The sequence below is a fragment of the Zeus faber genome (genome assembly GCF_960531495.2).
Source record: "Zeus faber genome assembly, chromosome: 7".
Lineage (NCBI taxonomy): Eukaryota > Metazoa > Chordata > Actinopteri > Zeiformes > Zeidae > Zeus > Zeus faber.
In genome coordinates this window covers 16,355,321-16,370,832 of record NC_137203.1, presented here as the reverse complement: position 1 = coordinate 16,370,832, position 15,512 = coordinate 16,355,321, and the positions used below count along the sequence as shown (strand labels likewise).

At 46.8% G+C, this 15,512-nt stretch overlaps 1 protein-coding gene across 1 annotated transcript in view; it reads right to left on the bottom strand.

The window, feature by feature from the left end:
• Window positions 1-1,208: 1,208 nt before the first annotated feature.
• LOC307232520 (membrane-associated phosphatidylinositol transfer protein 2-like) overlaps window positions 1,209-15,512 on the bottom strand; it is a 43,448-nt gene continuing 29,144 nt past the window's right edge. Inside the window, exons 8-27 of the mRNA XM_080003557.1 lie at window positions 14,767-14,871; window positions 14,521-14,585; window positions 14,175-14,246; window positions 13,101-13,345; window positions 12,673-12,862; window positions 12,279-12,398; window positions 11,889-12,103; window positions 11,603-11,778; window positions 10,579-10,749; window positions 9,312-9,464; window positions 7,625-7,789; window positions 6,410-6,721; window positions 5,626-5,774; window positions 5,257-5,373; window positions 5,021-5,137; window positions 4,748-4,896; window positions 4,298-4,447; window positions 3,983-4,163; window positions 3,660-3,788; window positions 1,209-3,411 (exon numbers count right to left, since the gene is read on the bottom strand). Coding sequence (XP_079859683.1) covers window positions 3,016-3,411; window positions 3,660-3,788; window positions 3,983-4,163; window positions 4,298-4,447; window positions 4,748-4,896; window positions 5,021-5,137; window positions 5,257-5,373; window positions 5,626-5,774; window positions 6,410-6,721; window positions 7,625-7,789; window positions 9,312-9,464; window positions 10,579-10,749; window positions 11,603-11,778; window positions 11,889-12,103; window positions 12,279-12,398; window positions 12,673-12,862; window positions 13,101-13,345; window positions 14,175-14,246; window positions 14,521-14,585; window positions 14,767-14,871 — 3,377 coding nt within the window. The 3' untranslated portion in view covers window positions 1,209-3,015. The remainder of the gene's footprint in view (window positions 3,412-3,659; window positions 3,789-3,982; window positions 4,164-4,297; window positions 4,448-4,747; window positions 4,897-5,020; window positions 5,138-5,256; window positions 5,374-5,625; window positions 5,775-6,409; window positions 6,722-7,624; window positions 7,790-9,311; window positions 9,465-10,578; window positions 10,750-11,602; window positions 11,779-11,888; window positions 12,104-12,278; window positions 12,399-12,672; window positions 12,863-13,100; window positions 13,346-14,174; window positions 14,247-14,520; window positions 14,586-14,766; window positions 14,872-15,512) is intronic.

Below are 15,512 nucleotides of genomic sequence, written 5' to 3'. Positions count from 1 at the left end.
GTCGAAACAAGACAAAACTGGAAAAGTTCACTTTTGTAGTATTTCTATTTAAATAACCATAGGCTTATATAAGGTAATGCGCCCTTTCTGACTTCTGTACAACAAATTGTGCATGGTCTGTGCCTTTCGGCAAGGTTAGTTTAAACGGTAAGTCTGAGCAGTGTTCAGTCTTGGCCTAGCTGAACAATGGTCCATGTAAGGCAGAAAAAAGCACATGTAAGGCCTCTGGTATTACCTGTATCAGGAGCAGAATCAGAGGGATTGTCTGCCCAGAGGTATCCAAACATCACAACTGATTGCACATATTAATTTCTACATTCTCTAGATCCAATGTGTTGGGATGATAACGTGCTTGTCATCTTTAGATTAGTGCACTTTTCTTTTTTTTAGCATCGCCTGCCTATAATTAAATCACATGATCCCTTTAATGTGCCAATAGAAATACTTGCAAAAAGGTTTGTGTGTGTGTGTGAGGTGTCTCCACATTGAAGATGAAGCTTAGAAAAGTCAAAATCCAGATGGGATAGTAACACAGAATACCGACCGTCTCTTCACAGCACCAACCACAACAAGTCACTTCTTACAGTAAAAGTTATGTGCATTCATGGATATTTGGGTCATTTTGACTGGTAATACGATTTTTATGTGCCTATGAAGGCTACCTGGCAGAAATAGGAGCCTTGCAGCGAAACACTGAAATGTCAGAGTTCCATATTGAACATAAGGTCCGTTTGTAAAAAGACTACGAGGGGTCACAATCCCGACTCTTAAATATGGCCTTTTCCTACTTCATCCTCTAACTTCTACCTGTCTGCAAACGTTGTAATCACTGCCTCTATATTCTATTTTTCTAAGAAATCTACTTTTGAGGTTGGCTCTAAAACTGGCGAAGCATGCCGGATCCGCCATCACTGCATGTCCGTGTGACAGCGAGGCATCTTCAGACAATCCAGGTCATTGGACATTTTGGAGAGTATGTGCCTGTTTACCTGATTGTCAGTGCATTGGGACATTTTCTGACACGGACAGCTTGTTTTGTAGTATGATAAGATAATATTGCACATTTCCCTATACATTTCAGCCAAAGTTGGTCCATTGCGATCAACTGTATACATGTCCAAAAGTGGGACAATTATACATTGTTTGTATTATTAAACTATAACTTGTTGAACCACTTTCAGAAATAATTTAACAGCAACGACAAAAGATTTAACTATGTTCCAACCGTTTAAAGCATATTGTACAGAATTTACAATTTGCAGATGTTTCTCTGAAGATGCGGCAGGTATAAGAGCAACCCTAAGCTAAAGAATATCATCTATGAACACATTCAATGCCTCATTTACAGCTTAGGGATAACACAAGGATACCCATACCCTACGTTTCCAAAATATATCATAATAAACATACATTATAAGTCGCAAGGTAGCAATTCCGTTGATACAATTCTGGTGATCTGCAAAACAATATGTTCTAGGTTCAAATACTGTGTCAGGGAAAAAAAAGACTTTTAAGGGTATTTTGGCTGCTGCAGATTGAGTATGAGAAAAATAAGTCTAAAATTAATCACAATGTGGCTAAAATATCTTAAAACACATATTTTTCCCAAATCAACATACTTAAATATATATTAATTTCAGTAATAATAATTAAAGAGTATCCTGAATGTGACTGTGAATGTGGCATTTTCCCCCAGAGTAAAGAAGACACTTGAAACTGGCCTCCCAACGGACCAGATACCAGATCCTAACTATATTATAACTTTATGTACAAGCCTTGGTTAGGCATTCAACTATATACTTGGACAATCTACTTTTCAGAGCAGTTCCACATTTACACAGGACATTGAATTCATTTTTTCCTCCAAAGATATACAGCATACCATTCTATACCTTTTTTTTTGGCACAAAAACCACACAGTAGTAAGAGTTGACCCTATAACTGAGTAATATATTACTCATTGTATAGGGTATTACAGCAGTGCACTGTAATAGTACTGTTGCACTGCAACATGTTGAAATGCCACAAGAAAACCAGGAACAGTTTCAACTGTCGCCATAGTTAAAGGGTATTTTTGTTTTGTCGTCTTGAGTGATGATCTGGACGTCGTCAGTCCCTACGTCCGAAGAACAGGCAGAACCCAGATGCATATATTGTTTTCTCTGTTAATAATTTTGAGAACATCCGCTAAGAGAGTCATTGTTGATTTTTAAGATACGAGGGGTATTTGCAAGTTTAATGACGGAGTGAAACCACCTCTGTTGAACATAACTGACAGTAGTAGAAGGATACCTACTCAAATGTACGTACCCCAATGGCTAAATACTCTGTATGTTAACTATTGATTGACTATAACCAGAAAACGAAAACAATCAATCCACCTTTCCCTGATTGATAGGATCTAACCACAAGATTTGGACCGAAGAAGAGTTAGTATAAGGAGTAATTATTTTTTTTATAGAAATGGTTAAATTGTATTTTCAAGAGCTTTTTGTGCATTGGCAGGGACTGCAGCGCTCAGTCACAGCACAGCAGTGCAAATTACCGTACAGGCGATCGAGGACCAAATAGTAACAATTACTGAAATTTACAGCATGAGGGGGCTCGTACCCCAAAATCACTTGCAGTATAAAAGCCCATACAGAAGGCCATAGTTTTAAGATGGGGACACTGCAAGTATTGATATTGTATTAAACATACTGCTAAATATATAATAAATAATTTACAGTAATAAACAGTCTGCCGACCCGCCTCCTGCCTTGGGCTTTTTGTGTGTTCATGTTCTTCGTAAATAAAGTTGTAACTTGAAAAACTTGAAACCACTGCATTTTCTCCAAAATGAAAAGGCATATTCCGTCTGTAGCTGTTTGTGTTAAGTGTGGCAAATTTGTAGTGTTGGTTTGAAAAAGAGTGGTTGGTAGCACCAAAAACTGCTGTATTTTCTTATCTGGTGCGTGCCCACGACATTTCTTTTCCAAAAAAAAAAAAAAAAAAAAAGGTATTCTGGATTTTTTTTTAAAAGCTTTTCTTGGTTGTGCAGCCCGATTCCAGCTTGGTGCTACTGCTGCGGCCCCAGCACGAGGCTGTGATGCTCATGCTGCGCTGGGCGGGCCCCTGGCCGTGGCCCTGGCTGTGCGAGCGCTCCAGTCTCTCCCGCTCCAGCCGCTCGCTGTCAGACTGGCTCTGCGTGCGCTCCGGCTTGTTGTGGCCGCTGCCCGTCGGGGAGGTGGGCGCCGGCTGGGAGGAGATGGTGCGCAACAGGTGGTTCCGCTTCCGCAGGAAGTCGCTGTTGGCGCCCAGGCCGAAGCTGCCCTTCCGCAGCACCATGCGGGCGCTGCTGGTCTTGGCCGGCCGGGAGCGATGGTTGTACTCCAGCTGGGACAAGTGTGCCGCGTAGCCCTCTGTGATGAACTGTGGGAGGGAGGGAGAGAGAGAGAGGGGGGGGGGGAGAGAGAGAGGGGGAGAGAAACATCTGGTGAGAATCTTTGTACCTTTATGACAAATACCAAACTCTAATTAACAAAGCAAAAATTGGGGGGGGTGGTGGTGTCCATGCTTGAGTTTGCTTGAAACACATTGGTGCACATTAGTTGGGAAAAACTGGATATGAAGCGTCCTTGAAAGGTTTTTGAGACTTTGACAACGTAACCAAACAGCACCTGGCACTGGTGCTGCATTTTCTTGGAGGGTCTACCGACAATGTAGATTTGGGAAGAAGGGAGTCCTATGGCGGTGTAGACTGAGATGTCTTTGGTTGAACCATAGCCGGCGAAAATCTTCATGTGAGCCTGTGACAGCGGTAAAACAAAGCACAAATTAATCGTTTCGCACAACCACCACATGCTTAATTCAAGGATTTATGCTTCTTGGCGATAAGAGCAGAGGTGGGAGAGGACGACTGTTTCGTTCCCCCTTGAATCACCTCCGCTCAAAAGGAGACCAAATCAAAACTCCTTCTACAACAGTGTCCTTCGGGGCTGACCTCTGTGAGCGACTTGAGGAAGTTGGCTTTATGTCGGAGCGGGTCGTGGACCAGACCGTCACAGAAAGAGACAATGCCGTGAGGGAAGTTGTGCTGAGAGAGCCAGGCCACCACCCGCTGCTTCTGCATGTCCGGACGACCCGTCACGTAGATGATGAGATAACCCAAGTCCTGCCAGTGCCTGGAACGAGAGGGTCCGCAATGGTATCCGATACGGAGAATAAAAAGAGACACGGCGGTGGAAACGTGAACCGCCGTGTCAGATGCCGATGCGCTTTAAACCTGAAGGAGACAGCGTCACCCTTCGCTTGTTACCTCACTACGTCCACAGCGCCGGCCCTCACTTTGGGGTCACTGCCCATGATGGACACGCTGGCGGCGAAGGAGCCATCTATGCTGAACACCACAAATTCAGTTCCCCGTGGAAGAACCGTCAAGTAGCTGTCCGCAAATGTGTGATCTCCCCTGTGGGGGGGGGGGTGTTAAAAAAAGATGGAGGGAGGGAGGGAGGGACGGAGAAAAGGGGTGGGACGAGAGAGAAGGCTAAAAATGACAGAGGCAGAGGAAAATAATGGATTCTCCCTGACATTCACCTTGAACGATCTCAGAGAGAAAGTGCGATCTGCCCTTGAGTAAAGAAACTGCCTGCGGCGCAGAGCGAAACAGAGTGAACCGAAATCAAACTGTAAAAGAAAACAACGTCCTTGAGTGAAAGCGTCCGCACAATGAGCCCCGGGTATGTGAAAGTGTGCCGGGTAATCTCACCTGACGACCATCTTGACCGGGTAGACTCCGATGCCGAGCCGCTTGCTCTCGGGGACGACGAAGGACACGCGGCCGCTGCTGTTGGTCACCTCGGTGTCGAAGCACACCCACTCCCCCGACGGAGGCTGCGTCATGATGTGCAGGTCGACCTGCGGAGGGAGGGAACAGCACTCAGACATTCAGTCACGCGTGGAAGGCGCCGTAGTCCTCGACTCGGGACGGCGGCGCCGCGTACGCGGTGCTACTGAGAAGAGGGGCACCCAAATCATTCACCTTCTCCCCGGTTAACGTGACCATGTCCAGAGGCCCGTACATGAAGCGACCCGTCACCACCTGCTGGCAGCCCTCTGTGAATACGGCGTCGTTGACCCGGTGGTTGGCCGTGACGTTCTGTCAAAAAGGAGGAGTCCAGATTCTTTTCACTTCATGTGAGAGAGCAGCGGCTTTAAATTAAAAAATAAAAAAAAGCAGTGAATGAATGAAGCGGTTCCGTCGACCCCGTTCCTCACCCTGATCTTGACGTGGGTTCTCTTGCGGAGCCACTTCTCCCTGGGTTTGGACGGGGTGAATTCCGACACCTCTTTCCCATCCAGCTCCAGGATGCTGGAGTTTTCATGCCTCATGACCTTCACCAGACGGGTGACAATTAAGAGGATTAATTAAAATTTTATATACCTCATTGTCATCGACTATTATATGTCTCTATTTCCAACCACGCTGGATTCGATTTACATTTCCCTGGCGTCTTATGTCCTAAAAGCGATTCTGGAAATGTTTGATTTTTATAAATAAGGGACTATTTTCAAGGTATTTCCAGTGCTTACGTTTCTGATGATGAAATTCAAGCACCTCAAGGAGCTGGCGAGAACCCTGTTTACCTGTCTCAGCAGGAAGGACACCACGTCCGTGGACTCCCAGTAGGAGGCGTGGAAGAGGTGAGGTAGCGCCACGGTGGGGAAAGCCGTGAGGGCGTCGGGGCAGTACAGCGCAAAGTCCATCCGCTTGGTGCCCCACCAACGGGCCGCGACTGTAAGAGGAACGGAGCGCACGAAACTAAGAACGAAAAATGAGGAATGAGCGAGCACGAGATCATAATGTGAGGCAGAGGTGTACCGAGCACCTTCTGAAAATCAACCACAGAAAGCAGGGGAAAAAAAACCTTAAGAACACAAAAGAGCACAAGTACCAGTGGTTCTTCGGCTATAACACAGCCAACACAGCGTTTGGAGAGTGTTTACGAGCAAAACCAAGCCTCTAAACACACGTAGAGAAGGAAGACAGATTTTTTTTAGTAGCGTTAGGTTTGAACCAATGATTTAGAACCAAGGTTAAATATTAGTCGGAACAATTAAGGACAGTTAATTATGTCAGCGCAGGCAAACCAAGATTCGGTGCGGACCTGGAAAGTTTCAGAAATAAGATTTGGAAATCCCAAGCACGGAAACTGAAAGATTCCAACGCGGCCTTAATATTAAACGCTAATCTCCTCACCAGAGGGAGTAAAACGCCTAAGAGTAGGGTACAGGGGGGGGGGGGGGGGGGAGAGAGAGAAAAAAAACAAAGACGGATATCGTGATCCAAAAAAAAGACAAAAAAGAAAGGGCAGCCAAGACAAGTGTAGATTAAGTCCGACTGGATGAGCCCCATCCCTTGGAGAAGTACCTTGCTCCACCTCGGCCTGGGAGTCCAAGGAGACCAGCTCAGATATAGCACAGTCCAAGCCCGTGGACAGGTAGCGACTATACCGGCCCGACAGACTAAGATCGTCGCCGGTCTCTGGGTCTGACTCCAGCTCGGCCATGTGATCGGGTCCAGGGTCGGCTTGTGACGTTTCTGACGGCCCCGGGGCCCGGTCGCTCTCGGCGTTTCTACGGGACTTAGGAGGACTTCGCACGAAGAATTTGCTTTGTGACGAAAGGGCGAGCTGGGACAATAGGCTAAACTTTTTGGATTGGAGGCTTTGTTGTGACTGGGCTATGGGAAAGAAAACAAAATACAGACCATTTGAGGGTGAGTAACGGAAGGTGTATCAGGCTTGAGAGTAAAAAAAAAAAAAAAATAACCAGCGACATTTGAGTCACGGTGCTTGACCGTAAAACGACAAAAGATCTTCTAGAGTTCAGGAACATACCTGTTGGAAACAGTTGAGTTCATATTGCAGAGCACTCACTCACGAGATACAACTTATGAAATCAATAGGTTTAATAACCATCCTATAATCATGATAATGTCATATTGTAGTCTGTACTATATTCTGTCTGCGCCAAATATTTGTTATTTATGTAAAAGTAGAAATGCTGTAAAAACAAATGTAATCTGGGAAGGGAAGAGGGGAGGAGGTACTGGAAGACAATTTCACATTAAACATAAAGAACCGGTCATCTCAGCAAACATTGCATTAGGGAGTGGACAATGCAGGGATGGCCGAGTAAAAGCGGGACTCTACATGCACTGCAAACATTTGATAAATGCAGCAATTGTTTTATTGCATTTAGCATACACTGAGACAGCAAGACAGACACTAGTGAAAAGGGAACGTGGCGCTAGACCTGCTCTTTATTAAGTACCACCCAAACGACCTTCCCCCCTGTCATTGAGTTGTTGTATTTGTTGAGGCGGAGCTAGAAAAGGAGAAAGTAATCGAGGCAGAACTGGCTGCCTGGGAATAGTTGTAGTGTGTGTGTGTGTGTGTGTGTGAGTGTTGAGAGTGAGAGTGAGGGGGCAGAGAAGGGGAGATGGGGAGGGGGAAAAGATAGAACGGACAGAAGGAGCGCTAGAAAAATGGAACTGGAGTCCGTGTGTGTGTGTGTGTGTGTGTGTGTGTGTGTGTGTGTGTGTGTGTGTGTGTGTGGACATGTTGGCGATGAGAACACTTACTGTTGGCTATGTTGGTGGCAGTGTAACTGTCTGCCATTCCTGAGACCTGGCTGGCAATGCTGACCTCACTGGCCCTCCGTAGGCCCCGGAAGTGGGGGCCCGTTACGGGGGAGGAGGGGTACGAACTGTCCATGAAGACACCACCATGAGACTGAACAACATCCGCTATTGAGCCGAAACAAGGAGATCCGATTAGACACAGACGCAGGAGAGTGGGCGTGACAATGACACAGGAAGAGGAACTGTGTGTCGGGGGCTGAGTGCGGCGACTGAGGGAGGTTTCGAAAGACATGAGAACCCATAAGGTTGCCACATGGCGGCCAAACCATGTTCTATGTACCTGACAAACAAGGAGCATCAATAGCCTGTATCAAAAAGCTCACCAATGGATTTTTCTTTTTATTGTAAAAAAAAAAAAATGACCCCATCATCATTTTCACTACATGGTCAGGATTTCTAGACGGGTTCAGAGAGCCCCATCCGCACATTAAAGGGGAAGTTCACCAATGTTGACCATACAGTAGATATACAGTATATGAACTACTGCTTACCCGTAATACAGTACACTGAGTCATCGGTTAAAAAGACAAAGTCCAGATAATAACCTCTGAATTAATTTATTAACTACGCTGCAAAATCCTCAAATTAAAAATAGCTTTGGTTTCAAGTCACAGTCGGGGTTTTGATGGTCCCACTTTTCATTGATCACATGATCACTGATTATGTGTAGTCAATAGTCTATATCGAGGTTCAAAATCAGTGAAATTACCCTTTTAATTCAGATGACAGATTCCCGAAAGTCCCAAATCTGCGATCAGTAATGTTGGCCACGAGTGGGAACTTTATGAGCGTGACACACAGTACACACTGAAGATCTGCTTCAACGCGCAGCACACACAGTGACCTCCATGCGCCGATCACAGGACAGAGATGACTGACGGCGGAAAGAATACGACACCGCGACAGAAGCGACGAGGATTTTTTTTTTTTTTTTTTTTTACACAGCATTTCCATAGCAGGTTGTAGATCTGGCTCTTTTGTTTTAACCGTGTGAAGAATTTGTTGTCTCCCTCCACAGAGGCACCGGACTGCAGCGTCCGATGGCCCCCGGCGGGGATGAACGGTTCTGCTCTGCAGTCGCACCCTAGGGAATAGGACGGTCGACACACCGGCGCTCGCATTGAAAGTCTCCTCTTTCGCCGCTGCAAACTGCGGCCAAATATCTACTCGTATTTCCCACCGAGATAATTTAAACCGGCTATGGTGACTAATCCAGGTAAAGAGACGACGGTACGGAATAGAGAACTCAGAACAGGACGGAAAGCGGCGACGTGTGACGATCAGTCCTTGATGCGAGTTTTATCCCGGTGTCACAGCACAGCGATGGCAATGCGTCGAAAACACCCATGATGTGTACGGTACAAGCTAAATACAGCCGTTCAGGAAGTCACAGGAGGAAGGATACAACATCCATAGAATGAAGCGCGCGCGCAAACACACACACGTACACACACACACACACACACACACACACGTACACGTACACACACACACACGTACACACGTACACACACACACGCACACACACACACACACACACACACACACACACACACACACACACACACACACACACACAGTGAATGGAACTGGCCACGGATGCAGGTGAATGGGAGAGGCTACACACACTCCAGAGTGGCAGAAGTGGCTTTGAGGGAACCCTCCTGCCAGTTTAGCACGGGCACAGGGATGCACGTCTCGCTGATGGTCTCCTGACAGCGCAGAGACAGCGGAGGCCCGCTATCGAGCAGCAGCTGAGCGTTGCTCTGGACCGTCTCCACTATAGAGGGAGGTGGAGCGGCAGAAGGTGCGGGTCGGGTCGGGTGGGGGTGGGGGTGGGGGGGGGGGGGGGGCAGGGTTTGGGTTGGGGGGAGAGGTGGCCAGACGCGCAGACATGGGGACGGGAGGCCGAGAGAAGGGGAAGGAAGGAAAGGAGACAAGGAAGACACAAGAACAAATAAAAAAACTGAACATGAGACAAAGAGAGCAGAGTCAAGCCCTTAGTGTGGCCTACTGCAGCGAGAGCCCACTGGTGTATTTCAGTGAAACCTTGGTTCCTGTGAGACATGGGAGATTGGAAGTGCGAGAAAGAAAAACGCTAAAATCGCGTACTCAAGACACGTTCTGGGTCTGAGTACACCCGCCTTTACAGAAACTGATTAATGGAACCCTAATGATCTGGAAAACTTCATCAATATTTAAAGTACCGTTAATTAGTTATGCTCTGTATACCTGAGGATAACGGATGACAGCTCATTCGATCAAAACAATCGCTTTTATGAATCCCATATATCAAAACCATGGCACGCCATTGAGGAATAACTTCATGGTTCTACGGTTCATTAACTTTATGTATCGCTCCGCCACGCCCCTAACTGGCCCTGGGACTCGTGGTAGTTGCCGACGTGAAGAGAAGAGAGGGACAAAGCCCGTGTGGAAAGGGAGGCTTGTGTGGAACGGGCCGGCTGGGAGCTCTAAGGGTTACTCTACGTTAATGACCACAGACCAGAAGCGGGACTATGACCACATGCAGATGAGCAAGCTGCTTCACAAAAAAGACGGAAGCACAAACAGTCAGAAAATATTCTACGAGAAATGATATTCTCCCTCTCTGCGTGGAGTAAAGCCAGAGAGCCTGTTTGTACGTGTGCGAGGTACATGTGGCCTTTTCCACAACGCACAAAACAAATACGCAACGATGGAGAGACGTGTCATTTCATGGGGTTTTAGTTACAGTATATTGTCATATTTTTATGAAGACATAAAAACATATACTGTATATTTTCCATCTATTTTATTTTATGTTTTCCACGGGTTCTAGTGCATGACCTAGTGTGTATCGTATCGGCGTGAGAGTGTGTCCCGTCCCACGGCGCGAACTGCGAAGGGCTCACCCAGTAGAGCCGAGTTGCCGTCTCCGAGGGGAAAGCGTTGGTAGCGGGGGACGTTGAAAGGAGGCAGGAGGTGAAACTTCTTCTCCAGGAGCGGCTCCAGGCGGGAGGCCGACGGATCGGCCGGATGGAACAGGTTGTAGACCTGTTGGCACGCTGGTCGCAGCTGGGCCACTAGGTGGCGAGAGAGAGGGAGGCGGGAGGCGAAAGGATTCTATTAAGACGATAATCAAATGCATTCACTTCGTCACCTATATCCTGAATATCCATGGGATGATTTTGGGGTAAAAAAAAAAAAATTGTGAGAATAAATTAATATTTTCATTAAAAGATTCATTCAGTGATTAAAATATTCAGTTATTATCTATATGTGTGCAATTACTTTTAATAGATACAGCAGAATCAATTGCAGTTTACTTCAGGTCCCTTAAGATATTAGAGTACTTTTGTCAAAGTATTATTGCTAATAAAACCAAACAAACTTGTGAAACTTGTAAACAACACTGTAGTTATATCAGAGATGTGAGCAGGTAAAAAAAAAGAAAAAATAAATTAACTGTGTTGGTCACACACATTACATTACATTTAGCAGACGCTTTTATCCAAAGCGACTTACAATTATTCAAACACCGACGGACGCAGCCATCAGGAGCAATTAGGGGTTAAGTGTCTTGCTCAAGGACACTACAGCATGCTAGCAGGAGGAGCCTGGGATCGAACCAGCAACCTTTAGATCACTAGACGACCAGCTCTACCTCCTGAGCTACCATCCCCACGCTACCATCCACACACACACACACACACACACACACACACACACACACACACACACACACACACACACACACACACACACACACACACACACACACACACACACACACACACACCTACCCAATGTTTAACAAAAAGTAATCCGGCCCACATGAAGTTGCATTTTGAGCCATCCGGCCCGCAACCTAAAATAAGTGCGACACCCCTGTCCTTGACCACATTTGGAATCACTTCTTTGTCCTTGGAGACTTACCGTCCAAGACAGGGATGACAGTTTTCCTCAGGGCCAGTACCAAGCCCAGGGGAGAGCCAAACAGAAAGAAATCAGACACCTCAAAGTCAAACTTCCCCAAGGAGCCTCCATCCAGCATGGTGCTGCTGCTGGACCTGCGGGAGGCCGGGTCGTTCCGCAGGACGCTGGAGTGTAAGCTGTGAGGGCGGCATGGAGTCAGCTCACAGTCGACACAAGAACGCGCCATTAAGCCGACAGCGGCAGGAGAGGCCATATTTAGCCGAGTTTAAACTGCCGACACACGCACCTGGACAGAAAAGCCTGGTGCTGTTTGATGGTGTCCATCTCGTAGGTGGAGGAGTCGCTCCTCTTGCGGGGAAGCTGCTTCTTGGCGTCGTCTCCGGCGCCGGAGCGGGGGATGTCGATGTTGCTGCGACTGAGGTGACGGCTTCCCTCCAGGGTTGGGGAGGCGGATCCCTGGCCGCAGTTGATGATGATGCCCGGAGAGAGAAGATCCTGGTCCTAGTGGGGGGGCAAAAAGGATGATCACCCGGTCTCAACCCAAAGGAAATAACGCTCACTGCTCTTTGATGAATTGACTTCCTGAGAGCGGTTGAGGCATGAAATGAGGGATTTAAAAAATAAAAGATTTATTTATTTTTTTTTAATTCAGAGAGGTGTGTGTTTTGTCTCCTACCTGGACACTCACAATGGAGCCCCTGCGGCTGCTGTTCTGGCTTTCATTCACAGTCTGGTTGCTGCTGCACAGGGCATCAAACCCAAGGATTCCTCCCACGCAATCCCCAATCAAGCACACCTAGAGAGGTCGATGGCCGTGTATAACACAGCCATTAGATTGTTGGGGGAATATTTAACACAAATACAAAATTTGTGTGCATTCACCTTCACATTTCCAAAACATAACCGCATTGATCACAAACAAAATCAACGGAAGGACTTTACAAAAAAATCAGTTCAAACCCTTTCGAACATATAAGAACGTTACAAAATCCAACCCTTTTGAGAGACAATTAACATTGACATCACAATTTTTTTGTCTTATGATTGGAAAACAAAAGCCACAAAGTCACCTGGCCGGAGAAGGCGGCGCCGTCAAGAGACCTGATGAAGTCGGCGTAGACCTGGTTGGCTCTGATGACGACGGTGGCCACGGCCTCCTGGTACTGAGGCGCCGAGGTGGCCAGGAGAGGCAGCGCCGCCAGGGGGATGTGGTCCTGGCTGCTGGACAGACAGCCCTCGTCGTAGCTGTAGGGACTCAAACTGACAGCAAAGCAGTACATGAGGGGCAAAAAAAAAAAACTCGCAATGACTGTTTTTTCTGAGTGAAGAGAGGGAAGGATAGAAAACAATACAAGCCAATAACAGCTTCCCAAGTAGTACACCCTGAGCACCATCAATAACGGTCCAAGCTACGGTGAAGATGTGAGTGTGTGTGTGTGTGTGTGTGTGTGTGTGTGTGTCTGTGTCTGTGTGTGTGTGTGTGCGCTTGCGTCCTTACTTGGACACGAGGGAGAAGGCCTCGGCGCAGATGGCCGGGCAGGGCACCAGGCGGATGGCGATGCGTCCCAGCGCGGCGGGGTAGTGAACACGCATGACGGTATCGAACGCCGTGCTTATGGTGTTGACGTCGGCCTGCTTGCTGTTCTGGTCCCCGCCGCCCGTGTCCAGAATGTTCCCTCCGTGCAGCACCAAGATCAACACGTGGATCTTGGAGGGCTGTAGGCACTGCTGCGACGAGCAGTCCTAAACATGGGAGGATATCGGGGATGGGTTGTTTAAGAGTTTTTAAATCATTAACCCAGGAAATATATTTCTAGAAAATGACTGTCCTTTCTGATGGTATGCATCCCGACAAAGATCCCACCAATTATACAACTGAGCCGTTTACCAATGAAAAATCAAAAAAAAATCATCTGTGTTTGTGCATCGGACACGGGACTAAACCCTCATCACCTTTTGATATGTATCCATTTCTACAAGTATGGAGCACGTGGCCGAGTACTTGTACACAGCAGCTCTGATACAATAACTGAATCAGCAGCCAATTTATTTGACCCCGCATGCTTATTCAACCCTACTTTTCACACTGACATAGGACTACAGGAAAATTAGGGGGAGGGGACGGGCGGGGCCAACCTTTCCTCTTATCTGAACCACTGCTCATTCAATGGCAAACAACAAATGATCAGCAACAAAGGAGAAAAAAAGAACGATGCAGACTAAACCCACATTAAACTGAACAATATACAAAGATGTGCAGTTTTGCAATACTCTACCTGGAAGACGTTTGACTCAAAACTCCACAGGTTGACAGAAGCATTGTACGTTTTCGACGCCACGGTTACAGAACAAGCGAGTATGGGGCGGGGCGGGGTAGGGGTGAGAAGGTTCACAAGGCGAGGTGAGGTTTTGGGAGTGGAGTCGGGTTGGGTTGGTCCGAGGTAAGGGCACGGCGGGGCAGATAGTACCGGGTGTGGCAAAGGGGCGGTCGCTGGGGCCACTCAAGTCCGCGTGGCGGGGCGGGGCGGGGGGACGTGGGGGGGGGATGGGTTGGGCCGGGACATTTACTTACTGACTGGTGCCGAGTGACGGTGATGGTGGGAATGGCAGAGCTAGCGGCTCGGCCTCTAACGGGGCCGCGCATCTGAACACAAGAGGACAGAGACGCCAATGGACAGCAGCCCTTCTCCACTCCCATGAAATGTTCAGCCTGCCGCCCTCAAATCAATACCTCAACTCATTTAAAAGCTTTCATTCTAGTCAATTCCAGCGCTTAGACAAGCAGTCTTTGTGCGACACGTTTGTTTGAAGGCTTGTGGACCAAGGGAGGCACAGCAATAGAATCTCGTGTTGGATAACGGGACTTCTGGGCCTAGCCTGGTCAGGACTGTTTGGAGGACACAGACTGGGGTACCTACCTCATCTAGTCTGTCCTCACTGGTTGCTCTTTCATAGTCCCCTGTCATTTCCGTATAGAGCTTATCTGAAAACATGAAGAAAAAAAACAAAAACAAACAAAAGAAAAAACTTGGCAAAAAAGGCAGCACAAATGTTCATGTCAAGTGAAGTTTATTTATACAGCCCTTAATCACAGAACTGCCCCAAAGGGCTTCTTCACAAGCCCACATTTCTATTCATCAAGTAGAATGATCCTTTTGTCATACCAGAGGTTCCCTCTGCGTCCACAGCCTCAATTTTGTCCATGAGGTCATTGGAGTTCCACTTGGCAATCTCCTTAGGGAAGACTTCCTCGTTGTCTGAGAGGTCCTCTGCAAAGGCAACACAAGGGAAATCGAGTCAAGGCTCTGTTCAATTCCATGCACCATTTATGCAGCCAGCCCCGTCCAAAGTTGACGTAAGATGATGGCAACCGTGGCGGACATGAAATAAGACCGCACAAAAAGAAAAGTGTGATCGTTTAAAAATCAGCAACGTGGAGGAAAGGTCTCCTCATGAATGTTGATTTTAGCTTGGCACAATTTGATGAAGTCAGGGTGCGGAGTGATCACAGCAACTTGATATTTGTGACTTTTGAATCGTTGCGAATGTTGATTATACCTACTGCAATGCACTCACACTAAATCAAAAAACATCTCCTAAACCCCTAAAAACATTTAACTTCTATCCGATACCTAGTGTAGCTGCAGAAAAGCAATGCAACTGCTGTAGGTAAGTCATTATATGGCTTTTATAAAAAAAAAAAAAGGATATTTATATTCAATTTCCATTCACATTCAATAGTTCTCTTAGTACCACTTGCATATACATACTTTATTAAAAAAAATAATAATTGTAATTGGGGTGAATTAATGTCGTTGACGAAAAGATAAAACAAATTGAGTTTTATTTAAAAAAACACAGAAAAGAAATAGGTTCCAACCATTTGCCGCATATACACAATCTAATTTAC